Source organism: Planococcus citri, chromosome 3 (assembly GCF_950023065.1).
Source record: "Planococcus citri chromosome 3, ihPlaCitr1.1, whole genome shotgun sequence".
Taxonomy (NCBI): domain Eukaryota; kingdom Metazoa; phylum Arthropoda; class Insecta; order Hemiptera; family Pseudococcidae; genus Planococcus; species Planococcus citri.
In genome coordinates, this window is record NC_088679.1 from 36,508,802 (window position 1) to 36,535,815 (window position 27,014).

General features: G+C 37.9%; 3 protein-coding genes across 3 annotated transcripts in view; 1 reads left to right on the top strand and 2 right to left on the bottom strand.

Annotated features, from left to right (window-relative positions):
- LOC135840708 (glypican-1-like) overlaps positions 1–27,014 on the top strand; it is a 149,391-nt gene that overhangs the window by 118,066 nt on the left and 4,311 nt on the right. The window contains exons 5-6 of the mRNA XM_065357359.1: positions 24,816–24,945; positions 26,437–26,629. Of these exons, the coding sequence (XP_065213431.1) occupies positions 24,816–24,945; positions 26,437–26,629 (323 nt within the window). The remainder of the gene's footprint in view (positions 1–24,815; positions 24,946–26,436; positions 26,630–27,014) is intronic.
- Positions 14,137–16,990, bottom strand: LOC135840709 (E3 ubiquitin-protein ligase XIAP-like). The gene is made up of 10 exons (XM_065357364.1): positions 16,694–16,990; positions 16,456–16,618; positions 16,081–16,353; positions 15,760–15,953; positions 15,534–15,684; positions 15,197–15,466; positions 14,934–15,106; positions 14,764–14,859; positions 14,540–14,681; positions 14,137–14,438 (listed from the first exon to the last, which is right to left on the bottom strand). Exons 1-10 carry the CDS (start codon positions 16,724–16,726, stop codon positions 14,236–14,238), a joined length of 1,698 nt encoding a protein of 565 aa, XP_065213436.1. The 5' UTR covers positions 16,727–16,990; the 3' UTR covers positions 14,137–14,235.
- Positions 18,656–21,391, bottom strand: LOC135840710 (E3 ubiquitin-protein ligase XIAP-like). The gene is made up of 10 exons (XM_065357365.1): positions 21,192–21,391; positions 20,963–21,116; positions 20,588–20,860; positions 20,273–20,466; positions 20,047–20,197; positions 19,714–19,983; positions 19,451–19,623; positions 19,270–19,362; positions 19,056–19,188; positions 18,656–18,951 (listed from the first exon to the last, which is right to left on the bottom strand). The coding sequence occupies exons 1-10, from the start codon at positions 21,222–21,224 to the stop codon at positions 18,749–18,751; spliced, it is 1,677 nt and encodes a 558-aa protein (XP_065213437.1). The 5' UTR covers positions 21,225–21,391; the 3' UTR covers positions 18,656–18,748.

Genomic DNA, 27,014 nt, shown 5'->3' on the forward strand with positions numbered 1-27,014 from the left:
ATTCCCAGGAATATCAGGAAGCACTCGAGGATGGTGATTTGGATTTTCTAAAAACTGACTTAGACGAAATAGATGCGAATAGTGCTGACGAGGCTGTAGCTGGAAGCAGTGCACTACTGACAGGATTCGAAAATCCTGATGCATCGATAAACCAAAATGAACTGGAATATGAACTCGAAGATGAAATAAACCGATCAGAGAGATGTTTAAAAAATATTGCTGAATCCAAAATGGCCCAAATTTGCAGTTTCGATCCTGTGAATTTTGAGAAGAAAATTGATTTGAAAATTGAGAAAAAGCCTGATGAGCAATATCCAGCACCATTGTCTCAGGACGAGTTAATTTTTCGAAAATGGGCCTATGCTGCATCTGATAATCATGATAAAAATGAAGACACCATTAGTAGTCGAGTAGTTGACTCTGAAAAGGCGATTTCAAGAACCAGAGAGGATGTAGGTCACCTATATCTCGAGCTACGCGCTCAAATGGCCAGAATGAAATTAGATCTCAGAAAAGATCACGAGAAAAAGATCAATGACCTAAGATCAGAGATGAGAACAACCTTCAGAGCCTACAGGGAAACTACTGATCGGGTACTCACCTCTCACGTGCTCATCATAAATAAAATGAAAGAGAGAAATATGTACATGAGTAACCTAATGCATCAGATCCAAATGCAGTACTTGGAAGATCAAGAAAATATGCAGATCGAAAGAGCAGAATATTTATCATGGAAAGATCACGTTGACGGTTTCGTAGCAGAGCTTCATGATCCAGAAGAACCACCCTACCAGCCCCCTGTTGTGCCTACAGTTGTGCACAACATAAACAGTATCAATGCCGATAACACTGCCAGTCGCAGCAGTGTAAATCCAGGCAAAGGCGCAGATCTTTTCCGAGGAAGGAGAGGATCTAGAGATCGATCAAGGTCCCCCGCCCCCTACAGGGGCAACACTGATAATGACAGCCGCAGTAACGAGAGATGTGGCAATAACGGTAGCAGCAACAACGGCTATCGTACAAATGATAACAGACATAATCGCGATAGATCATCTTCAAGAGAGTCACGATCAAACAGAGATGATAGAAACAACGATCGAGATTATCGAAATGATCGAGATAGCAGAGATTACCGAAACAACGATCGAGATAACAGAGATAATAGAAACAGCGATCGAGGCAGCCGTGATCGACGAGACAGCAGAAATGATCGAGATAACAGAGATGATCGAAATAGCGACCGAAGCAGTGATTATAACAACAACAATCGTAACAGCTTCGACGGCAGCAGTAATAGCAGTAACTATAATCGCGATAACAGAGATGATCGACGAAATGATCGATGCGATGATCGAGCGAATGATCGACACGGAAACGACGATGATCAAGAAGTGCAGATTGATCCTAGATGGATTCAGGCTGAAAATAAGCAACAAAACAACCCCCCAGAACGCAGATTAAATTATAGAATCAAGTTTGGAAACTCAAATTTCAACATAAGACCAGACAGATTACGTGAATTTGGGGTAAGATATTCGGAAGATAATAAGTACCAAGTTTACAATTTTTTGCACCGATTTGAAAGACGCATGCAGCCATACCAAGTATCCCAAAGTCAGTACTGCGATGCCCTAATGGTCCTAATTGATGATAAGCTGATTCATATGGCACCTTGGAAAGATTTGCAAGAAAATAATACTGATTATTATCAATTGAGAAAAGATTTCATCGATTGTGCTTGGGGTCCTCAGAGACAAAATGAGGCTAGAAATCACTTCAGAAATATGCCAGTGTGCAAAACATCTTCGACCACACAATGCTCAGAATTGATGATATGGCTGAAAGTGCTCAAAACTACGAACTCACCATTCGAGGATATCATTATGATGATATACTACAAAATGACACCCAGTCTCAGACCACGTTTTACTGAGATTGAATTGCAAGATATCAACATTTTCGAGAAAAGACTGAATGGAATGACTCGTGTTGAAGAGTTTGCTCAGAGACCACCTGAACCAGAAAGGCCTGCTACTCAGACTCGAAATGTGCAACAAAGATCAGAGAATCGTCGATCTAGTTTTGGCGGCACTGATAGGCGCTCCAATTCACAAACAGTGCGGAATAATACCAATGAAAACAAAGGCGAGCGCACAACTGACAAGTATAAAAAGCCTAGCTACGATAAAAACAAAAGTCAGACCAAATCAGAGACTGCCAAAACTTACCAAAAAGACAGAAAAGATGAGTCTAAGTATAAAAAACCGAAGGAAAAGACACATGGTGTTAATCAAATAAACAAGGAAGAAACACCATCAGAGAATGAAAGCTCAGAGGAGCAACAATCCCCCCCTACCTCACCTGAGGGATCGATTGATTCAGCAGGATTGCCGTCGGGAAACGAGTAGCTGACGCGTGCAAATTAGCACAAGTGGAGCAATTCCATGAGCTACCACAGGAAGAGTTTGAACTCATTGGAGATTCACTCGCTGTATTTTTAGCAAATATAATACCACGACGAAGGCCTGAAATCACTCAGCCTTATCTCAAAGAACAGATCAACATCAGCGATCTGAAAACAGCCATCAGAGCAGCCACCTTTACGAAGAAAAAAGCCATTCTATCACTGGCTCAATATGAACTGAACTACTCAGACATGGCTTCGAGTGTTGTGAAAAATTATGCAAAGCAAATTGTGGAGAATTTAAAGCAGAAAGGATTTGAGAAAATTATTTTGCTGTTTCCACTGGTAAAGCCAAAAACTTCTGCAAGTAATCCAGTATCGATGGACAAGTATTTTGCATACAGAAGAGCGCTAGAGTCACTGGAAGATGATGTTGTGTCATTTTGGTGGTCTCCTGCTGCCTTATTTTTGGACTTGAAAAGAGACTCACAAGATCGATATAAGCGTCAATTTCGTGTTGATAAAGATTACAACATGATGCCAGTGATGCATAAATTCCATTTGAGCAGAAAAAATGGCAGATATTATCCAAGATTTGCACGCAAAACAGAGTTGTTCCAAGAGATGGATAAAATGTACAATTACGATTGGCATCAGAAGAAACCTCCTGAGAATGGCACTGAGCAACATGGCACTCAGACTGAAGAGAGTAGAGAAGTTATAACTGAGGAAGATGGCTTGCAATATGAAATAGTAAAGAAGAAAACCCTGATCGAAAAGAAAAACTCAGACATTCCTAAAAACATCGAAAAGGAAGTCGCTGATGCTGTAAAGAAAATAGAGAAGTTAAAAAAGTTCATGAAACCTCAAGCGCTCCAAAAGCTACTCAACAAGATAGGAATCCCCTCCCCCCATGAGGAGGAACGAAACTTATCAGAGACGTTGCAAACACCTGTTAAATCCGCTGGGGCATCAGAGAAGTTAAAAATAACAGTCAACCACGTGACTGGGGCAACGCCTAAGCCCCCCAACACAACATGTATATCTCAAAATTCAACACATGTGCCTCAAAACACAACTCAGAGTGCACAACCGACAGCAGGAACTTCGATGAATCTAATCCAGCAACCAATTACACCTAAACCACCGCTGCGCAGAGAGGAAATTGAGGCTCGAGTCAGAGAGCAAATCCTCAGAGAAAAAGACAAATTTGACACGTGTGTAGTGCCACTTACGATGGATGGCACCACCTACCCAGCGCAGCTCGATACCGGGGCAACCCCTAATGTAATATCAGAAGAAACTGCGAACATCCTGCTCAGAGATCACTATGATAGCGTTCAGTATATCATGCTGAAAAAACCTATTGTGTGCTGTTTGGCTGACGATTCAAAGGTAGAGACATACAGATATGTGATTGTGCCAAAACTCAAATTTGGAGAATGCGAGCTCAAAATTCCATTTTACATTATGAAAGGGTGTAACCAGACTTTTATAATTGGTACCAAAACCATGAAGGTACTTGGAATTAAGACTGATGTGGAAAATAAAAGAGCCACATGCTGCCCTCCAGGCCAAGAGAAGATTGAAACACTCAACTTTATGACTGAGGAGGAGTACAAAAAGAAGATTACACTCAGACGAATCAGAGTAAAGAAAAAGAGCGTTGAGCAAATTGATCACATATCCAAAAGAGCAAACACAGCTGATAAGTACTAGGAGATGGAACCTGAAGACGTGGACGATGGTCCAGAAATATTTTTGGAAACACTGAGATCGGATTTGGAGCAAGCTGTAAATGAAGAAACCATTACAAAGAAACAGGCTAAAAAAGCTTTTGATATACTTAAAGAGTTTGCCTGTGTGTTCAGCAAATATCCTGGAAAATGGACAGGACCGCCGATGAAATTGAGATTCAAGGATCCCAAGAATATCAAAAGATTCCATGGTCCGAAGTATACTCCATCTAACAAACAGATGCCACTTGTGAGAGAAGCTCTCAGAGTGATGATAGCCAAAAAGATAGTTGAACCTTCGACCTCACCTTACATCAATGCTCTAGTAGCAAACATCAAGAAAAATGGCGAGGTGAGATTATGCTTGAATCCTATGGAACTAAACCCTATACTCGAAAATGACTACAATGAAGCTCCATTGCTTGATAGAATTATAACAACAGATGGACGTGCCAAAATGTACTGTTGCCTCGATTTTGTGGCAGGATTTTGGCAGATGGTACTACATGAAGCATATAGGAAGTATTGTGCTTTCATAGTAGATGGAGAAGTCCACCAGTTTATAAGGGTGCCATATGGATTGAAAGTATCATCTGCATTATTTGTGAAAATGATAAATACCATCATGAAAGCAAAAAAAGGCAGAACGAAGTATGTAGACGATGTGCTACTCAAGGCAATGACTTTCGAAGAGATGATGGAATTACTTGTTGATACACTGAAAATAATCAGAGAAAATGGACTTAGGCTCAATCCAAGAAAATCAAAGTTTTTCAAAAAGAGTATCAACCATCTTGGTTTTCAACTCCAGCCTGGGGCAATTTTGAAGCAGAATAAAAAGCTCCAAAAGCTCGATGAATTCAAGAGAAAGCACACCAACAAGAAAGGTGAATTCAAACTCAAAAATGAAAAAGAAGTTATGGCATTTTTGGGAATTGTTGGATTCTACAGGGTGTTCCAGAATAACCTTTCACATTTTGGTAACCACTGATCTGTGTTCAAGAGGAGCTAGGGGAATGGTAAAGGCGGTTCTAGGTAGCCAAAGCATGCCGAATTATGTTTCAATAGTTATTTTTTGCCCTGGAGAAGTAGATGGCTGCACAGTGTACTTTTACTGTGAGGTCCTTTTTTAAAAATAAAGACTCCCGGACCCCTTTACTTTACTCATCAGTAACAAAGCTCATTTTTAACTAAACAGTGAAGTGAATATACAGAATGTGCGCTTCAAGTGTACAGAGAATCAGTTGATAATACTCGAGAAACCTCTACACTCCGCCAAGTTGACTGTTTGGTTGGGCGTGGCTAAGTTTGGTGTAGTGGGACCATGTGTGTTTAATGAAACAGTAACGGTGAGGGGTAAGGCAAAATGTTGAACGAGTTTCTTGTTCCTGAACTGAAAGGCAGACGATTATATAGTGTATGTATAGTTACTTACTTGGTTACAACATGTTGGAGCTACCTATCATTCAGAGACCAACACAATATGTTTAGCGCGTGAGCACTTCGGTCATTGAATAATTTCGTTGAACACAGAAATTTAATGGCTACCTCGATCCCCTGATTTTTCCGCCTATGATTTTTTTTATGGAGTTACCTCAAGTTAAAAGTGTATCAGGATGAATCTAGGACTCTAAAACATCTTCTAGGTGATATTAATCGTGAGTTGAGACTGATTGGAAGAGAAGTGTTCAATAATTCGAAAAAATGTTTGGTTGAATGTGTCAAAAATGATGGAAAATATCTCGATGGAAAAATTTTTAAAACTTTATTTTTAATGGAAACTCAAATATATGGTCTAAAAACGGCATGTTTCTACTTCATTTTGGTTGTAAAAGAATTTTTGTAAACATTTTTCTCTCAGAGTAATAAGAAAAACAAATGTGAAAGGTTATTCTGGAACACCCTGTACAAGCGCTTCATCGCAGATTATCAGCAGCTAGCAGTGCCACTTTATGAAGTGACTCGAAAAGAAAACTTCAAGTGGGGTGAAGAGCAGCAAAATGCATTAGAGATGTTGGAAACTGAGTATCGTAAAGAATTCAAATTAGCCACCCCAATCGATGGTGCAGATTTCTACTTAGAAACGAGTTTCACCCAAGATGCCATGAATGCGGTGGCATACCAGAAAGACGAAGATGGCGTAGATCACGTTGTGCTGTTTGTGAGCAACACATTTAAAGAGCACCAAAAGAAGTACACAGTAATAGAGAAAGAGATGTACTCGCTCGCGAATGCATTAAAAAAACTCGAAATGTGGCTTCATGGATATACTGTGCACGTCAGAAAGGACATAATGTCAGTTGTGCACCGATTTAACACATTGGCTCAAATACATCGCAAAGCAGCGGCGTGGATAACGCATTTTAACTGTCACAATCTTGTCTATGACCTGCCAAAAAGAGTTGGAAAATGGTGGGATAGACAAGCACCTGAATTGACCCTATATAGCACGAATTGGACTCATATGGTGCCACTTGGCGTTGTTTACAAAGATTTGGTCAAGGAGCAGTTGATTGATTGTCTTAAAAGGCTGGACTTGTACCAAAACAGAGATGAAAATTGGTCAAAAGTCATTCGGAGACTTCAAGCAGACGAGATTGACATGACTTCTAAGCAGAGAAAAGCGAAGAAACAGCTCGAGAAAAAATACGTCATTTTGGAAGAAGAAGAAGGTGTCAAAATACTGTATCGAATCAGAGAAGATGGATCTAAAGTGCCATGCATGCCTGATGAATTGTACAAAGATACCATAATGTACTTACATGAAGAATATGGTCATGTGGGAGCTGCCAAAATTGACTCGATATTTCGACGCATGTATTATTCGCCAAATGTGCCAAAATCTGCCAAATTGGCCACAAGCGAATGCCTCGATTGCAAGCACAATAAGAACTTTGGGCAGAAAAAGAAGCTAGAGTATGCTCAAATTGAGTCTTATGGCATAGCAGATGTCTTGTCAGCTGATTTAATTGGCCAGATCGCCAACAAAGCCAAGGACCCAAAATACATGCTAGTAGTAAAATGTGTATTTACTGCCAAAGTGTGGCTCAAAACTCTGATAGTGGCAACCAAAGAAGAGGTCTCAAAAGCGATGAAAGAGATACTCGAAGAGATAAAGAAACTGGGGCACAAGGTGCGCAAAGTGATCACTGACAATGGTACTCAGTTTGTGAGTGATACCTGGAATGATTTGCTCAAGTCCTATGGTGTAAAAATTGGCCACACCACCAAGTACAATCCACAATCAAGCTTAGTGGAAAGAACAATGAGAATAATTGGCGACAGGCTGAGAGTAAAAATCAACCAATCAGCTGAGGACTTCGATTATACTCATCATGGATGGCACAAATATGCCAAACAGGTGGAAAATGAAATAAATAACACACCTACCGAATTCGGAGTGAAGCCAAACGAAGTTTGGGGAATCCCTGATAACTTGGCTCAAGACTTGCCAGTGCCCAACACTGGAATAAATGCCAAATTTGAATTGAGTAAATTACGAGAAGAGCAACGTGCCAATAATGTTCCATCAATAACATCAGAAGAAGCTCTAAAACTCAAAATGGACCCTAAAAAGCTCATTGTTGACAAGAAAGGATTTGTCTGGGTAGCTGTGGATGGAGCTTGTTCTCAAAATGGCACAGATGAAGCAATAGCGGGTATCGGAATCAGTTGGACACCTAGTGGAGACTTCAATGTTTCGGAAAGAGTTGTGCACCCAGAATACAAAAATTCGAATAATTTGGCAGAAATCATTGCATTGATAAAAGCGATGGAAATTGCCCTAAATAACCAGATAGAGAAGCTCAAAGTATTTTCGGATTCTAACTACTTGGTCACTGCGGTAAATCACAATTCAAAGAGATGGGTAGAAAATAACTGGAAAAATACCAACAAAAAACCAGTTCATCACAAAGCAGCATTCCAGCAGGTCATTGAACTCTCTAAAAAATTCAAGGAGTTCGAGTTGAGACATGTAAGGGCGAGAAAATACGATCATAATAATTTCGTAGCTGACAAATTGGCCAGAAAGGCTGTATATACCCAAGAAGTGGTGGATGAGAATATTGAAAATATGACCCAGCAGCAGGCTTTAGTGAATTTCATTCGCGAAAAAAGAATGCAGCAGAGAATAAATAATGAGGTCGCTTTCAATAAATTACATGGGCCCCCTACCATTTTCGAAAATGGTGAATTGGTCATGTTAACTTCTCATCGTCTGTCATCATATGAAAAAGGACTTTCAAAAAAGCTATTTCAAAAACGCTATGGTCCATATACAGTCGAACAGCATGTAGGTAGCAATTGTTACATGGTCAAAAATGTAGCTGATCCTACTGACGAGCAGATTGTTAACACTCGCCAAATGACGTCATACCTCAATAAAAACCAGTTGGAAGAGCTCAAAAATGACCTAAAGCAGAGATCAAAATTCGACAACAGAGATTTGGTGGAAAAAATCAGAGATTTTTCGAAGAAAAAAACCACAAATCAGAGTGCTGAAATGGAAGAAGAAAATACTGATGAGGAGGAGGTCGATGACCCCAGAGATCCGGAATATTTACCAAGAGGTTCGCGAAAGCAGCCTGAAAAAACCCTGGAAAAAATTCGCCAAAATTGCGAAGCAGAGAGATCTAAAAGAGATGTTACAAAACACGATGCAGAGTTCCGCCAGATAAAAAAGAGATTACGAAAAAAGCTCCCCCCCCTCCTAGAGAAAAAGCTCGAAGATTGTCTCAAACAAACGTTTCCGGACGAAGAGGAGTACAAAGAGAAGAGGGAAGCGGCGCGGGAGAGATATGAAACGCGTTCGAGAACGAAGCAGGTACCTACCAACGTTGAAAGCTCGAACTTGCGAGATAAAAATGCACCGGACGGCCTTGACAATCCTCGTAACAAAAAGAAGCGAAAAAAGACCTTGAATTTCATCTACCTGGAGATGTTAGAATGGGATGAACGTGCATACTTCGTGCAAGCTTTAAAAGCATATGATAAGAATAGGCTAAAACAGGCTGAAAAGTGCAACAGAGATAACGAATAAAGTATGCCGTTATCCAAAAGCACGGCGATGAAAATTACCGTTATCGTAAGTTTAAGTTATTTTTAGTAGTTTAACAATAGAAAGTTTCATTTGGGAAAAACCTCGCTTGATGTAATCGTAAGTTGTGCTTTCATAATAATTAGAATTAGGCAAAATTTTTCAAGTTTTTACACAGAGGCGTAATATTAGATAGTGTGTACTACATTAGGTTACAAGAGGGGCGTGGTAACCGGTTCCCACCACTTTCGAGTTGATAAAAGCTCACAAACGTCAGAGCTCTCAAACTTTTCATCGTCATTATCTCTGAGAATGTGGCCGGTTGAAGTTCGATTGCGATTTTGGCTAGTGTTCGCTGAATACGTTCGCGAGGTGGCAAGACAGACGCGGTTATTACGAGAGTTTACTACAGTGGTTCCGGTGGAACGCTCATTCTCTGTGCTTGATTTCCAGTCAGATTTCCGGCATCTTAATTGGAGTTTAATTCCAAATAGAGAAGTTCAAAACGACGCATCCAGTTTCCAGTGGAGCACCGAATCCGAGTCAGATCAAGATTGGAACGAGGCTGAGAGCGAATTTAGCAGCGAGTGCGAGGCACGCAGGGATTTCTATCCGAGCTCCAGCGAGTCAGAGACGTGGCACTCCATAAACTGGGATTCAGACGACACATACATAACCGACTCGTGGTACGAGCCAAAAAAGAAGTGCCAAAAAGAGACTACTGAAGCTGAAGAGGGAGATTGGCCTCCGACAGCCATTTTTTGGTATTAGATGGCCGAAATCTACAGAACGAGGATAAGATTTGATCAGAGAAGTTACAAATTCACAATTCAAGTAACACCTCGTCTCCGGCTCTTGAATTTGGCTCGAAGATACAATTCCAACGCCACTTGATAACCAGAATGGAAATCAACCACGCATTCGGTAAATATGGCGTGGGGTGCAAGTCGGTTATGTGTCCTTCATGTCACCCTTTAAAAGAGAAGGAAAGAGAAACCACATACTACCTCCTCCACGTATGCACCCACATTGGAAAACTCGAATTTAAAAATTTAACCTCCATACCAACGATGCTAGATATCCACTTGACACCAAAGGAAGAACTGGAGGAAGGAGAGATACCGGATTTTGAGGAGGGAAAGATCAAAAGAGAAGGGCCAGCCCCGCTGAATTTGAAAATCAGCTCAGTGAAATCCCTGACAAAGGAAACGAAGTCAGAGACGATGAAAAAGGGGCCAATCGTAGCTCCATGGCTCAAATTTAGCAGTTTGAGTTCAAAATCAATCGACACAGAGAGGTTTGAAATATTTCCTGATACCAGTGTGCTGAAAGAAGAGACTCAAACAATCGAAACATATGAGCAAAGAGTAAGAGAGGTGATAAAATTCAAGTCAGAAAACACAGTCACAATCAGAAAAACGTGTGTGGACTTGACATGGTCGTCGAGTGATGAAAAAAGGACAGAGACCAAAATTCAAAGATGCTCGAAGAGAAAGACTGCGGCAAAGGCGAGACAGAGAATCAAGAAACAACTCAGTAAGGAGAATAAGGACGACAAGGATCGAGAGGATACTGAAGTCATCATCGCAGGAATATTCGATCCTAGAAAAAACCCGAATGCCAGAAAAGTCAAGATAAATAGAAGATTCGATATAGATTACGTCCCTTGATATTGCGGTAATTGTTCCTAGAAATAGAAGTTTTATATTTTTTTTTATCGTAAGTTTTTGCCTCTGTGTAAGTTTTTGTTTTTGTTTATTTGGTTAAAATATAGCTTCATAAAGCATTGTATAATTTGTGACTAATTTATTTTTGGTTAGTTGACCTAGTTATAAGGATCGTAGTTGTAAATATGTGTAAAATTTTTTTTTTTTCCCAAGAGAAGTTGAAAAATTCGCATGAGTGTGCGTTGAGGAATTTTGAACAAGCATTTGTTTTCACAAAAAATAGAGAAGTTCAAAAATTCAAGTTCGATAAAGGGTCGAAAGAGGCGTGAGAAAGTTTTCAGTGGCGAAAAAATAGGAGAAATCGCAACTTTCGAACTTGAAAAATTTGCAACCGGCCAGCTGTCAGTGTACATAGACAAATGTTCCCAGCTGTCAGTGGAGGTAGCCAAATGTTCCCAGCTGTGTGTGGGGATAGCAACGAGCGACTAGCTGTCCGTGACGATAACGCGGGACCAATGCAATACAACACGAGAGAAAACGAACGCGACACGATAAAAAACCAACAAGATCACTTGGTACGCGAAAATAGAGATAAAGAAAACGAGGTACTTACTTCAGCAGAGATGAGAAAAAGGATTCCAGTTCCAGCTCCAGGAAAAACTTCCAGTTTTCGTAATGTCAGTTCGCTGATAAAAGAGATGTTGAAAAATTCCATTAATATGTACGAGAAAAATGAAAAACTAGTCGTAAATTTAACGTACCTGCAATCCTGGCAGTTTTCCAGACACTGCAGCATGGTTCCGGCATCTCTGTTCAATATGGATGCTAAAAGTGAGAGTTCAGTCATCCCGGACGGAAGCTGTGACATAAGAAAAAGAAAAGCGACTCGCCTAGTGTTTCTAGATGTGACAGCGATTCGTCTGTAACAGAAATGATGAGAAGATTAACGTGAAGAAAAATAGAAACAACTCATCTGCATCTCGAAATGATGAAAGCCAACTCACTCAGTCAGGCAAGTGGATCCAATTTCCACGATGGCGGCATCGTCTCAAACTCCTTCGAAGCAAGAAAAAGAAGAAAGACAGCTCCCTATGTGTTATTGTTGACAAGATGGCGGATTCGCCGAATAAACGCAATATCGGCTCGAGGATCACCTAAAGAAAAAGAAAAAAACGAGTCACCTGGTGAACTTCCGTAGCGACAAGGTACACAAATGGTACTTGATCAAGGAGAAAAAGAAAACAAAAACTCACCAAGCTGAGATAGCTGCTGTGGCTGGTGAAGAATCACTGTCCGTGCCTGTGACTGAGAAAATATCGTTGAAATATCTGGAACGGAGATAAACAGAGTTTAGCAACATTCAACATACGAGAATTTTGGAAAATTTAGCAGAGAAGTTAGAAACTTACCTTGGTGTTGAGCTGAGCAAAAAAAAATAGTCATCTCCGTTCGATTCCAGTGAAGTTATTTCGACGCCGATCAAATCCGCGAAAGTTGCTGCTGGAAAAGAAGAGTATCATCGTTAGGCTAACATCCACAAATACGATATGGAACGCGTAATTAATTAAAAAAGTACCTGTTAATTACTCCAGGAGAAGAGTTCATCGATCTCGTGTTGGTAAACAAGCTGTTGCGCATCTTTGCCTTGTGTCGAACCAGTTGACACACACCTCAACGCGTATTTTTGCGTATATTTGTGCACATTTCTCTGCTTTTTATGTAAATATTTTGTGTTTGTGAATTTTGTAGCATTTTAGCGACTAAGATGTAACCTGTTTTAGTACTTATATGACAAATTGTTTGCATCTAAGGTAAAATTAAGTCGCTAGTGCCGTGAAAAAGCAGCAGAGATGTTTCAAAAATTGGAAATTCGACTTGTTGGAAGTCATGGATGGATGCCGAAGAACCTAGCTATTCAACATCTTGGAAGCTGCGGGTTCATAGAAGCGGGGCAGAGGGGCCCTACCGTCCGTTGTCCGATTGGCCAAGTTTTGGCTTCAATGATCCAGCATCTCCGATGTCCACGCTGTTCAATGGAAGCGGGGCATATGTACCGGTAGGGGATGCGCCCGCAGCTTCCACCTAGAGGGAAGTTGTGTTCCTGTCGGAGTGGCAGCACTGCTTACGAGTAGTGCACTCTATCGAACTAGTTCGAGATGCGCCACTCCGAGCTTCGAGCTTTGAAAGCTCGTTAGGTATATTTTCACTGGTGCTAGCGTAAGGTAGCAAGTTCAGAGCTTCCGCTTGTAGTCGATACTACAAGTGTATTTTATTCAATAATGTGTAGTGTGTTTTATTATAATTCTTCGCGTGTGTTATACCAGAGAAGTGAATAAAACATTACGAACATTTAGCGGTCTTATGATCATTTATGAGGTGTCTCAACATCACTGCAATTTGATATCTTTCGCAAGGATATCGGGCAAGTTTAGGTTCCCTGGGCTTATTATATGCACGCTGGTCTTGGCGAAGTCTCCCTCAAAGTAAAGACATCCCAAACCACCACACCTACTTGATAAAATCTAAATCTAGGTAAAATGTGAGTGAGAGGAAAGGTGAAGAGAGGAAGGGAAGAGGGTTGATTGAAATTATATTTTCTTGAAAGTGTAGCCTTGTACTTAATTGCCAGACACTTGAGCAGCCTAAAAATCGCTACCTACATCTAAAAAATAATCATTTTTAAAGCCTCCTCGTAAGTACGAGTAAATCAAAAGTGTTTCAAAATATCAATATCAGTAATATTATTTTTTTTGCACTTTTAAAACTTGCGGAAATAATTAATGGATTATTCGCTCAATTTTCAATTACTTTTAGGGTGCATAATCAATGCTGCTTTTTTTTGCAAAAACTTTCAAAAGTTCTGCTTTTTCCATTTTTAAATTAAATTTTGGAATTTTATTTTATCATTTTTTTTTCTGCCAAAATTTTGAAATTATTGTCTGTATTTTTCATTTTTGCTTGTATAGTGAAAAATTGAACAAGAAAAATCTGAAAAAATTTTCGAACTGAAAGTAATAATGACTTGGAAAAGTTTTAACACCATTACACCTTTCCCTCCCTTCAAAAAATCGAAGAATTCTTCTCATCTTCTCTCTCATTTCAAGTAAGTCTGTAGGTATAGAGATCGATCATTGATTGTGAAAAATGAAAAAATAAATCTCATAGATTATACGAAGAAGTAGTAAAGATGTGTCATACTTTTATAAACTTTCAAAAAAAAAAACAGCAATTTACTGACATTTTATCTCTACCTACGTCGTCGATGTTTTCAAAATGAATAAAAAAACAAGATCGAGTAAAGTCCATTTTATATAAAAAGATTCTAGCTAATAATGCATTTACAATTCGTCAAAATGGTTAAAAATGGTCTTAAATTTAAACAAAATCTTCTTACTTTGGAAACATTTCCAACTTGTGTTCGATTTCTTCGTTGCAAGATAAGCAACGTCTCAAATTTTTAGCAACACAGGGACAGCAACTGAGCAGATGCGCGCAAGGCACAAGTATCGATATTGGACCTTGTTTAGAGCAAAATTTACATGTTTTTGCCTTTGAACATAGATCGTTTTCTTCTTTCAAGTTTTCAAGACAGGCTGTATAAAATAATAGATGTCAAAAATTACAATAAATTTCAACAATTGGCTTCTTGTTGAAGTTGTACGTCGTATTTAAGTATAATGAAGCCAATCATTACCGAATACTTCTTGATCTTCTTTTTGAGAAAGCATGATTAAGGAAAATAAATTTTCAACTGTTCTGGACGATTCCGGCCATTTCAAGTAATGTTGTAGAAATAATCTTATATTGGATTCATTAAAACCGACTTTTAAAACCGTCTGCAGAAAAAAATGACGAATTAGTTACACAGGTAGAATTATTCTTATCACTTTTCATCCGATGTAAAATAGAAAAACTCACTTGGACGATGGGCAATTTCATCAGTTCTTGAATAATATCTTCTTTAGTTCTGAATACGGATTCGTTTACACGGATGAGAGTTATTGTACTACCTTTCTACCGTGAAAAATGACAAAAAATCATTTGTTTGCCTTACAAATCGGTATGCTTCCTAAATGAATGATACATACTTTTCTAGCGGCTAATACTAGTTCTGCTTGACTCAGAAAAGATTCACTTCTCATTTGGCGTAAGAATTTGCAAGAAGGATTGAGTTTTGCGTGGATGAACCACGGATCTTCGTAAACTTGCCAGTCAATATACCAAAAACCGCAATCGAAGCATTGAACTAAATCGTCACTTTCTAATACATACGTACATATTGCATTTTTGGTTGAAATGCGAGAGTATACCATAATCAAAATGAATGAAATAAATCATCATGCTTACTTACCTAGGTAAAAAAATCCAGCTTCGTACAATTCTTCTGGATCTTTATTTGCTAAATTTGGCCAAGTTTTATACGATTTTTTACGAGCTTCTTCTGTTCTATAAAACTTCCTCAGCTTTTTTTGCTCTGCTTCGACGAACGCTTCACCTTTAAGGTGACGAATAAATGCGCATGTACGATACCATTTCGCATGTTCTTCGCTGGCTACTTCGTTTACTTTCAAATCGTAAAGTGATCCATTACAATGGAAACAAACTACGAAATCTTCTTGACCTAATTGAAACACATTTTTAATTTCACGTTTTATCGACTTATTTATAAGAATAAATTTTGCGTTTACCTGAATAATAAAATCCAGCTGCAGCCAGCTCCTCTGGTTTTTTTATTCGTGGAATTGGCCAATTTTTGAAAGATTGCATTCGTTGTTCAACACTTTTATAATTGTCATGGCAGGGATGATCAAGATCTCGATTTTGATCTTTTATCATTTTCTGCGAATTTTAACGAATTTTCAAATCAGCGAATCCAACCATTTTTGTACTCTCAGATTATCATTAAGTACCTACCTGCATATGAGATGCTTCCTCCATAGTCGACTTAACTTCAAGTACTTTGTCTGTAAATTCTGGTCCCTTTATTTCGAAAACAAATTTACATTTTGGGTTCAGTTTAGTATGTTTAAACCAGACGTCATCGTCAGCTTTCCAATCCGTTATCGTGATACCACATTCGAAGCATTGAACTTCATCGTCACTATCCCCTTCAAAGCAGGTAATCAAATAATCGAAAATTCTCATCAGCATGATATACGAGTAACAAGCAATAATGAACGATGCAGTTCAAACCTATTCGAATGAAAAAAGAAAAAGCAAATGAATTGCATTTACCAGTGTTGAAAAATCCGGCCTTTGCTAGTTGTTTAGGTGTTTTAGTCGCTGATTCAGGCCAAAAATCAGCAAACGACGATAAACGCGATTCTTCCATCTTGTATTGATTTTTCACTTTTTTTTTCACCTCCTCCACAAAGTCTTCGCCTTTTTTTTCAATTATGTAACCGCATGTCGGGTAATATTTGGCATGTTCGAAAGCAGCATCTAGGCCTATTTTCCAATTTGAAAGGCCACCGCCGCATGAAAAGCACTGTACTAAATCTGCGTGCCCTGTTAGATATTATACAGATACGTGGAATTATCAACATGACATGCACGAGTATACGAGTATTAAAAAGATATCTCGACCGATTGTCAAAAAATGAATTGTACCAGAATAAAAGAATCCAATTCGAGCTAGTTCTAGAGGTGTTTTTATTTCTGGAATGGGCCATTTTTCAAAAGACTTGAGACGTTCTTCTTTGGTGATATAATTAGGGAAATAAGGTTGAGGTACATCCATTTTAGGTTGTTTAGATATTTTTGATTTTGATGTCTGAAATATGAAAATTTCGATTCGATGAATTCGCGAAAAATTTAATCATGTAGGTTTATCTATGCAGTTACTTACGGTTTTTCTTTTTTTCGACCGAACTGCTTCCATTACACCTATTCAATTACCACTCGACTATCGCGTACAAATTGAGAAATTAATCTTCGTCACAGAACATTGAAAACAATCTACACAAGTAACACGAACTAATCGCTATTGTTGGGGAAAATGCATAAGTAAGTTGTGCACTTCTGAGCGAGTTGCTTGCTTAATCGCAAATGATGAAATGATAAGAAAAGCCAGTGTTGCCTTCTATTTTTTTTTCATGTCAGATACGAGTGTCGCGACTCGCGTGTTCCGTTAAGGAAGAAAAGAGAAACGTTCACGTTTACGTATTACCACTAACTCGTCAATGATGTACATGTACTATGAAAGATCGTCGCTAAAAGCTTCTAAGGGTAGGAAAGGCGACGCCGAGGAGAGCAACCGGATGTCTTGCTTGTTTTTTATGCACTTCTCCCAGCTAAAGGTTGGACACAACAGGAGTATAAGATGTAGAGAAAAATACGTACTCGTGCTAAATCGTCGTGTTAATAGCTAAATTCGGGCGATCTGCACACACTGCATGGTTTCGTCTAAAACGCAAAATGGAGCAACCTGCACGAACTACTGCGGGTTTTCCTCGGAGTAGCCGGTGCAAGGGGCGTTGTTTAGGTTGGAGGTTGTACAGTTTGCAGAGTGTGTAGAGTGTGCAGCGTGTGCAGGTCGCCCGAATTGAGCTATTGTGATCGTCCTTAATAAAAGATGGTTTGTTCGAAAATTTTTTTTGGTGGTAGAATGCGTTTAAAATTACTACAAAAAGTACAGGTGGTACGGTGGTAGGTTTTGGTGGAGAGCAGAGGAGCGTTTGAAGGTAACATATGGTTTTTGCATTGTGAATACACATTGTTTGGATAGTCTTGAGCAATCAATGTGATGTTAGTACGTTGCATTTTTTAATTCTAGATTTCCCTTTACAACTCGTCAACTCTGATCGAGCTGAAATTTAGCTCACTGAAACAGCATGCCATGCAGACCTTATTGTTAGAACTAAATTTTCAGCTCCCGAAGTTGATTTTATTGATATTGGTACATCGTACCTAACTACAATTTCAAATTTTCTATAAAAAGAGCAAACATAGGGATAATGCATAACAGTTGGTTTATATTTTGAAGTTGATTTATCAAATTGATTGGCATCATTTTCCAGCCGATCTGGAGCCTCTTAATAAAGTTGTTTTTTCTCCATGCAATGTAAAATAATACGTAGATATAGCTCCAGAAAGGCGTTGAATCTACTTAGGCAGATGAAATTTTAATCCTATCACAAATTTCCACTATATCTGAATCGATTAGAGCCAGTGAATTGAAAATCTAAAGTAACGAATTGAAAAGTGTGCCTATTTGCTTACAACTTAAAAATTTTCAAGTTTGAAAAAATTCCGACATTGTAGATTTTTGCATAAAATTAATTAGAAGAAAATAGTTTAACTCTTCATTTATTGTATCAATTTCTGGAATTTTTATATAAAATATGCCATACTTTTTGAGGCTTTATCAAGTATCAAGTGTACCAGAATTTTAAAAACTCAAAAAACACTGGAAAAAATTTGATCAATTTACAACTTTTAGAGCATTAAATTTAACAATAGTTGATCTGACTTTAAAGAACTAGACAAAATTTAAAGTGGACTTTCACATACTTACCAAGTCTGACTTATAATAACTCGAAACAAAATTACTAAATTGCTGAGAGACCCGACTGGTACACAGACGACCTTGAGAGGCCAACCAGATGGGTCCCGGTGACCTTAAGAGACCAGTCAGGATGACAAAAGAGATTGATAAGTCAGACAGATGGGTCAATGACCTTGAGAGTACAGACAGGCAGACACACAATCATGACATGAGATGCTAGACAGTTAGGTCAGTAACCTCAGGAGGCCGGATAGACAGGACAATGATTTTAAGAGCCTGGATAGGAATGAATAAAACACGAGATCGAGTAACGTCCATTTAATATAAAAAGACTCAAATATGTACTTACGTACAATTCATCAACAATAATTGGTCTTAAATTTAAACAAAATTTTCTTACTTTGGAAACATTTCCAACTTATGTTCGATTTCCTCGTTGCAAGCGAAGCAACGTCTCAAATTTTTAGCGACACAGGGACAGCAACTGAGCAGATGCGCGCAAGGCACAAGTATCGATATTGGACCTTGTTTAGAGCAAAATTTACATGTTTTTGCCTTTGAACATCGATCGTTTTCTTTTTTCAAGTTTTCAAGACAGGCTGTAGGTACAAAATAATAGATAACAAATTACAATAAATTTCATCGAATAGCTTCTTGTTGAAGTCGTACGTCGCGTTGTATTTATAATGAAGCCGATCATTACCGAATACTTCTGGATCTTCTTTTTGAGAAAGCATAATCAAGGCAAACAAATTTTCAACTGTTCTGGACGATTCCGGCCTTTTTTGTAGCGCTAATCGTATCTCGGTTGCATTAAATCCTACTTTCAAAACGGTCTGCAGAAAAAAATGACGAATTAGTTACACAGGTAGAATTATTCTTATCACTTATCATTCCCTGTAAATAAAAAAACTCACTTGGACGATGGACGATTTCATCAGTTCTTGAATAATATCTTCATTAGTTCTGAATACGGATTCGTCCACACTGAGAGTGATTTTACTAGCCTTCTACCATGAAACATGAAGAAAAATTACCACAAAACCATGTGTTTATTTTGCAAAATATAGGTATGTTTCCTAAATGAATAATACATACTTTTCTAGAGGCTAATAATTGTTCTGCTTGATTCAGAAATGATTCACTTCTCATTTGGCGTAAGAATTTGCAAGAAGGATTGAGTTTTGCGTGGATGAACCATGGATCGTCGTAAACTTGCCAGTCAAGGTACCAAAAACCGCATTCGAAACAGTGAACTAAATCGTCACTTTCTAAAATTCAGTATTGCATTTTTAGTAGAGTGTTAAAATGCGAGAGTAGGTACCATAATCAAAATGAATGAAATGAATCATCATGCTTACGGAAATAAAAAAATCCAGCTTCGTACAATTCTTCTGGATCTTTGTTTGCTGAGTTTGGCCAAGCTTCATACGAATTTTTACGAGCTTCTTCTGTCCTATAAATATTGGTCAGCTTTTTTTTCTCCGCTGCGACGAACGCTTCACCTTTGACTTGACGAATAAATGCGCATGAAGGATACCATTTTGCATGTTCTTCGCTCATTACTTCGGTTGTTTTCAAATTGTAAAGTTCTCCATTACAGTGGAAACAAAATACGAGATCATCTTCACCTAATTGAATCATATTTTTAATTTTACGATTTAGCGACTTATAAGAATAAATTTTGTGTTTACCTGAATAAAAAAATCCAGCTGCAGCAAGATCCTCTGGTCTTTTCATTCGTGGAATTGGCCAATTTTTGAAAGATTGCATTCGTTGTTCAACACGTTTATAGTTGTCGTGGCAGGGATGTTCAAGATCTCGATTTCGTTCTTTCACAATTTTCTGCGAATTTTAACGAATTTTAAAATCAGTGTAACCATTTTTATAATCTGAGATTATGATTAAGTAAGTACCTACCTGCAGACGAGATGCTTCCTCCGTCATCGACTCAACCTGATACGCTTTGTCTGTAAACTCCGGCCCTTTCATTTCAAAAACAAATTCACATTTTGGGTTCAGTTTAGTATGTTTAAACCAGACGTCATCGTCAGCTTTCCAATTCGTTATCGTGATACCACATTCGAAGCATTGAACTTCATCGTTGCTATCCCCTATCAAAGTAGGTAATAATTAATTGAAAATTCTCATCAACATGATGTAACAAGCAATAATGAACGATGCAGTTCAAACCTATTCGAATGAAAAAAGAATAAGCAAATGAATTGCGTTTACCAGTGTTGAAAAATCCGGCCTTTGCAAGTTGCTTAGGTGTTTTAGTCGCTGATTCAGGCCAAAAATCATCGAACGATGATAAACGCGATCGTTCCGTCTTGTATTGATTTTTCACCTTTTTTTTCACCTCCTCCACGAAGTCTTCGCCTTTTGTTTCAACTATGTAACCGCATGTAGGGTAATATTTAGCGTGTTCAAAAGCAGCATCTAGGCCTATTTTCCAATTTGAAAGGCCACCGCCGCATGAAAAACATTGTACTAAATCTTCGTGCCCTGTTAGGTAATTCACAGATAAGCGGTATTATCAACATGATACGAGTATGTAGGTTAGAAGGATATCTCGACCGATGGCGATTGTCAAAAACTGAATTGTACCAGAATAAAAGAAACCAGTTCGAGCTAGTTCTAGAGGTGTTTTGAGTTCTGGAGTGGGCCATTTTTCGAAAGACTTGAGACGTTCTTCTTTGGTTATATAATTAGGAAAACGAGGTACATTATTAGGTTGTTTAGAGATTTTTGATCTTGATGTCTGTAATATGAAAAATTCGATTCGATGAATTCGCGAAAAATTTAATCATGTAGGTCTATGTATGCAGTTACTTACTGTTTTTCTATTTTTGTTCCGAACTGCTTCCATTATCTATTGAATTAGGGAATACACTCGACTATCGCGTAGAAATTGAGAAATTAATCTTCGTTACTGAACATTGAAATCAATCTACACAAGTAACACGAACTTATCGCTATTGTTGGGGAAAATGCGTAAGTGTTAGTACCTGATGCTGTGCGCTTCTAAATGAGTTGCTTGCATAATCGCTAATGATAAAAAAAGCCAGTGTTGCCTTCTATTTTTTTTTCATGTGTAGAGATGATAAATACTCATGCTAACTCCAATCGAGCTGAAATTCAACTCACTCACTGAAAGAGCATGTTACCCAGACCCCAGAATCAAATTTTCAGCTGTGGAAGTTGATTTTATTGGTATTGGTACCTGAAAATTTTGAATTTTCTATCAAAAAAGCATGAGTAAACATGGGGGAAATGCCTGAAAGTTGGTTTATATTCTAATGTTGATTCATCAAGTTGATTGGCATCATTTTCTAGCCGACCTGGAGCCAGCCGCGCCCCCGCCCCCCCCCCCCCCCAGCTAAAGTTGGTTTTTCTCCAGAAATTAAGAATCGCTCTAGAAAGCGTCGAATCAACTTCGGCAGATAAAATTTTGATCCTATCATAATCTCCACATTCTGAATCGATTAGAGCCAGTGAATTCCAGATCTGAAGTGACGAGTTGAAAAGTGTACCTACTTTTACAAGTTGAAAATTTTCTTTGAAAAAATTCCAAAATTGTTGATTTTTGCATAAAATTACTCAGAAGAAAATACTTCATTTTTCCATTTAGGTATTGTATCAATTTCTGACATTTTCATACTAAGTATGCCATACTCTTTGCCATTTTATTATCAAATGTATCAGAGTTTTAAAAATTCAATAAACTCTGAAAAAAATTTAGAACATTTATATGATTTTACAATATTTGATGTGACTTTTAGGAGCTTAGAAAAATTACTTTTATGAAATTTTCACTTGTATTAAAATGGACTTTTACATACCAAGTCTGACTTATATAATAACTTGAAACAAATTACTAAATTACTGAGAGGCCCGACCGGTAGACAGACGACCTTGAGAAGGCAGACAGACGGATCCGTGACCTTAAGAGACCAGTCAGGAAGACAGACAAGATTGAGAAGCTAGACAGATGGGTCAATGACCTTGAGAGGACAGACAGGTAACACACAATCATAACATGAGATGCTAGACAGTGACGTCAGTGACCTCAAGAGCCCAGATAGACAGGTCAATGATTTTAAGAGCCTGGACAGGCCGATTGACCACCTTGGAAAGCTAGACAGGTAGGTCAGTGACCTTGAAAGTCCAGATGCATGGGTCAATGACCTTACGAAGCTAGACGGATGAACATACGACCTTGAAATGCCATACTGACGGGTTAATGACCTTATGAGCTCAGACAACGACCTTTAGAAGTCAGGCAGATAGGTCAATGACCTTGAGAGGACAGACAGATACACAATCATGACATGAGGTACTAGACAGGTTTTAGGTCAGTAACCTCGAGAGACCATACAGAGGGGTTAATGATCTTGAGAAGGCAGGCAGGCGCCCTTGCGAGGTTAAGCATGTTGGTCAGTGAACTGGAGAGCCTAAACACTCAGGTCAATGACCTTAAGAGGCTAAACAGGCGACTTTGAGCAGCCAGACAGACAAGTCAATTAGCTGAAAACTTGGTCTGATGATTGGTGATCAAACTTTTGGTTGGATGACTCGCGTCCGTACAGACACATTTGACCGAAGCCAGGCGTCAAGTCAATTTGACCCTAAAGACAGTTTGTCACTTGGATTTGACGAAGGATATCATGGTTTGAAACAATGAAACCATATCTTTACACGAATTGCAATCAGTTTGATCGTTTTGGTCATAAAATTCCATAACTCGAAAAAATTTAATTCAACTTGATACATTTTTGACTCTCAAGGGGCCAGCTCTTGGGAAAAGGAGGTCTTCACGGCTCAAACTTTTATTTAAAAAATTTTTTAAAAAATGAACAGTTTGAGATTAATGTGAAAAAGAATTTTGGTTTTTGGTGATATTTCAAAATCCTGATCTTCATCTCCACTGTAAAAATTTATGCTTTATTTACTTTTTTTCTCGTATGTGAAAATCGTCTTTACCGCAAAATACGAACTTTCGGATTTTCCTTCGGGTGAAAATCCGTCTAAAAAAGGGTTAAATACGAGGAAAACATCGTTCGAGAATCCTTTACAGGTCGTTCATGACGACGATTAATAAAATACAACGGCAGGGTTGGGGAGAAGACGAGACGCGACGACAACGACAACGACGACGAGCGAAGTTAGCGGAAAATTCGCGTACCTACGTACATATTCACGACGGTAATTTTATATCATAAAATATTCGCGAGCTTTTAGAGTTTGTAAATTGTATCTATACGCGGCGAAACCTTCACCTCGTCTGTATTCTCGTATACCCGACAAATACCTTTGAGACTGCCATAAAAATAAAGAAAGAAAACACCCAACCCGCCAAACAGAGGATTGAAATACGAGCAAGGCGAACACAAAATCACAGCTCGAATACTTACTTATATAAGTTTCGAGCCGGCTCGAATATACACAGTAAAGTATTTTATTCGCGGATAAAGTCGATAAATCACGCACACCCGTGTCTTGCAATTTTTCCTACATTAACACCCAGAAACGAAAGGCAAGAAAATGGAAAGTGGAGAAGGCAACATACCAACAAAAAAAAAAAGCCTTCTGAATATATACGAAAATGTGAAAAACGACAAACATTATGTCGATATTAGAACATTCGCATAAACAAAACGAATAAGGGAAGAAAAAAAATTACGAAGCCTTTAAAAACAGGGTGACTGATATAGGTGTGTTTTCTAGGGTTTCATTCTCGAGTATAAAGAAGAAAAAAAATAAAGTTTTTTTTATTCATGGGAAATTTTTCGCTAGACTAGGATTACTCGTATATATATAAGAAGGCGATAGAAAGAGTGCAAAAAAAGGCAAGAAAAAAGCACCATGCCGGTTGCGAAACGATGTGATGGTTCCTTCTGGCGTTTTTGGAAAGGTTTATCGTTGTAAATTTCCCATTTGACGCATTTATACTTAGGTATGTCAAGGGGCGAAGGAGGAAATCCACAGTAGAAGGCTTATATATGTAGGTATTCCGCGTAAGCTTAAACTTCCACCTTAAAGTTTTTTTTTTTTTTTTTTTTGGAAATGTCCATCTTTATTGCAGTTTTTATTGGCCTAGTAAGTTATGACGAGTTTTTGGGATTGTGTGGGTAGCAAACAAAGAAGGAAAAAAAGGTTTTGATTTTCAGGGATAAAAAATTCAACTTTTGGTATTAACGAGTTAACGCCAGTTTACCGAAAGTTTTCGTATATTCGAGCGACATTCCACGTTCGTCCTTCGTCATCGCTGCAGCTGCCATGTGCCGGATACGGTGCCTCGAGGTTGACACTTTGTCAAGGTTTCATTTTGAGAAGATAAAGCTATACGCTGCTGTATTATTCTAGATTCGCTCAAATAAACGGATAGCCTAGCGAAGATGTAATTTAATGCCGAATTTATTATTTATACGGACTTTTTGCCCTTTTTTTTTGTTTCCAGGTACGCGAAAACAGTGTTACCAATTCAAATTACTTCGCAGAAATATAATCCTGAGATACCGTGGCAATCGCCGCCCTCGACTGATACCAGAATTACCGAAATGGTCGAGAAACTTCGACATACGACTCAAGTAAGTGTTTCACTTTTAATATTACGATGGTTTATGTGATGATTTTTTGGCTGATTCCAAAGATGAAGATGGGTAATAAAAGAATTTTAGAGAAAAATGAAATTTGACAAAAAAATAAGCTTTTAAGCAATTTTGTAAAAAATCACTGTTTGGCAAGCTTTGAAACGAAAAAAGGACTTTTTAGGCAGGCAAAACGAAAATCAATACTTTTTGGACGAATTTTGGCAAAAATTACGACCACTCGACTATTTCTTCAAAAAAACTACTTCCTGAAAATTCTTACAAAAAAACATCATAACTTTTCATCAACTTGCCAAAAATAGACACTCCGTCACAATTTTGACAAGAAATGGTCATTTCTCAACATTTTTGGGAAAACAAGCATTTTTTGGGCAATCTTAGCAAGAACAGGACAGTTTGACTATTTTACCAAAAATGGATACTTTTTGACCATTGTGACTAAAATGTGTACTTTTTGATTATTTTGCCAAAAGTTTATACTTTTTAACTTGGGCAAATGTATTAAAAAAAAAAAACAGAACCTTATAAGTAAGTTTGGCAAAAAAGTAGGGGTTTTGTTTGGCAATTTCAGAACAAAAAAGGGACTTTTAAACAGATAAGGCGAAAATGAATTCTTTTTGGATGTGGGGGGGGGGGTGATATAAAAAATTATGAAATTGCAACTTTTGAGAATGGCGTACCCCCAGAAAAGAAGTTACCAAGAAAGGCTTGATTAAGACTAAAGAAAAAGTCTGCAAATTTTTTCGAATTACTAATTTTTTGTTTGTTATTTTTGACATGTCAAGAGTAGAAAATCTTTGTGAAGAAGTCTTCAACATTTCGTATTACTGAATACTGATCTTCATATTAAAAAACTATGATTTTTCAGATCTTATTTTTTATTCGAAAATGTTTTCTTTTTTTTCAAAAATTTTAATAGTTTTTTCAAATATTATTTTTCCAATTTGTTTTATTTTATTTAATGAGCCATATACAGCAACTTGTCGGCTAGAGGCTCGTTTTTTTTTCTGGTGCAAATTTGCTGTTATGTAGAATGAAAAATCTCTCCATTCCTTCGTCCCCCACCCCCTCTTAAAAACTGGCAGAATTGGTACTCAAGTTGAAAAATTTTTGTAACATGAGATCACGTTACCTCCCACCTCTCCTCTCTCTTAGATTAGTAACAATAGATCTCAAGTTGAAGAATTAATGTTTTTTTTTAGGTTGTATTTTTAATTATAAAATTTGAGTTTTTCATTTTTGGTAGGTAGTTTACCTATTCGTATTCATTTTTTGGTTCCATCAATAATGAATTTTTCTAAAGTCAAAAATCATAAATTCCGTTGTTCGGAATTAATAAGAGCCCCCTATCAGAACTTTCAAAGTGGTACCTATTCAGAACATCAGATAAAATTCTTGCAATTCTATCAGCTACGTAATTGATTAAATTAAAATTTGAAAATTAATACGTATTTTTTTTTCAATTTGCAGCTAGTCTTAAGTCAAGCGCAAACAAATCCAGAAGCTGAATCGTTATCAACGAACGAAGACGGTTCGGGTAGCGGTAGCAATCCAATGTCACCGGATGATCAGTTAACCAGCGACGACGAAGATAGTGAGCGAGACTGGAGCGAGCAAGGTTCCGGCTCTGGAGATTCTCCTATACCCATGACAGAACCTCCAGGTAAGCAAATTATTATAAAGAATTTACCCAAAAATTTTCAAAACCTTGAAATTGAATTACTGACCTAGCCATCGATCTAACTGAGTTATTAGGGGAGGGGGGGGGGCAGATTGCAGATTGATTATAAAATTCACGTTGAATGATCTTTTGGAAAAAAATCTTTAACCTTACCATTGATATTTTTTCTGATTTTGTTAAAAATAAAGTTAATATTTTCATAAAGATCTACGAAGAGGAGGATGGCATTTTATGTTACCATACCTACTCAATTTCTGTCAATATTTTTTAGCTAGCAAACGTCTTGTGGCTTTGACTATATAGTTAATATTGAATTTATTATCTCACATGAACTATCTATCGTTTCGATCCAAATACAAATTCATAA

Coding starts and splice junctions, on each gene's coding strand:
- LOC135840709 (XM_065357364.1), bottom strand. CDS start 16,726: ATGGAAGCAGTTCGGTCGAAAAAAAGAAAAACC. Junction 16,619..16,693: donor GGTCGAAAAAAAGAAAAACC/GTAAGTAACTGC, acceptor TTCATATTTCAG/ACATCAAAATCAAAAATATC. Junction 14,439..14,539: donor AGAAGATCAAGAAGTATTCG/GTAATGATTGGC, acceptor TATTTTATACAG/CCTGTCTTGAAAACTTGAAA.
- LOC135840710 (XM_065357365.1), bottom strand. CDS start 21,224: ATGGAAGCAGTTCGGAACAAAAATAGAAAAACA. Junction 19,624..19,713: donor AGCTGGATTTTTTTATTTCC/GTAAGCATGATG, acceptor ACTGAATTTTAG/AAAGTGACGATTTAGTTCAC. Junction 19,189..19,269: donor TGAAATCGTCCATCGTCCAA/GTGAGTTTTTTT, acceptor TTTTTTCTGCAG/ACCGTTTTGAAAGTAGGATT.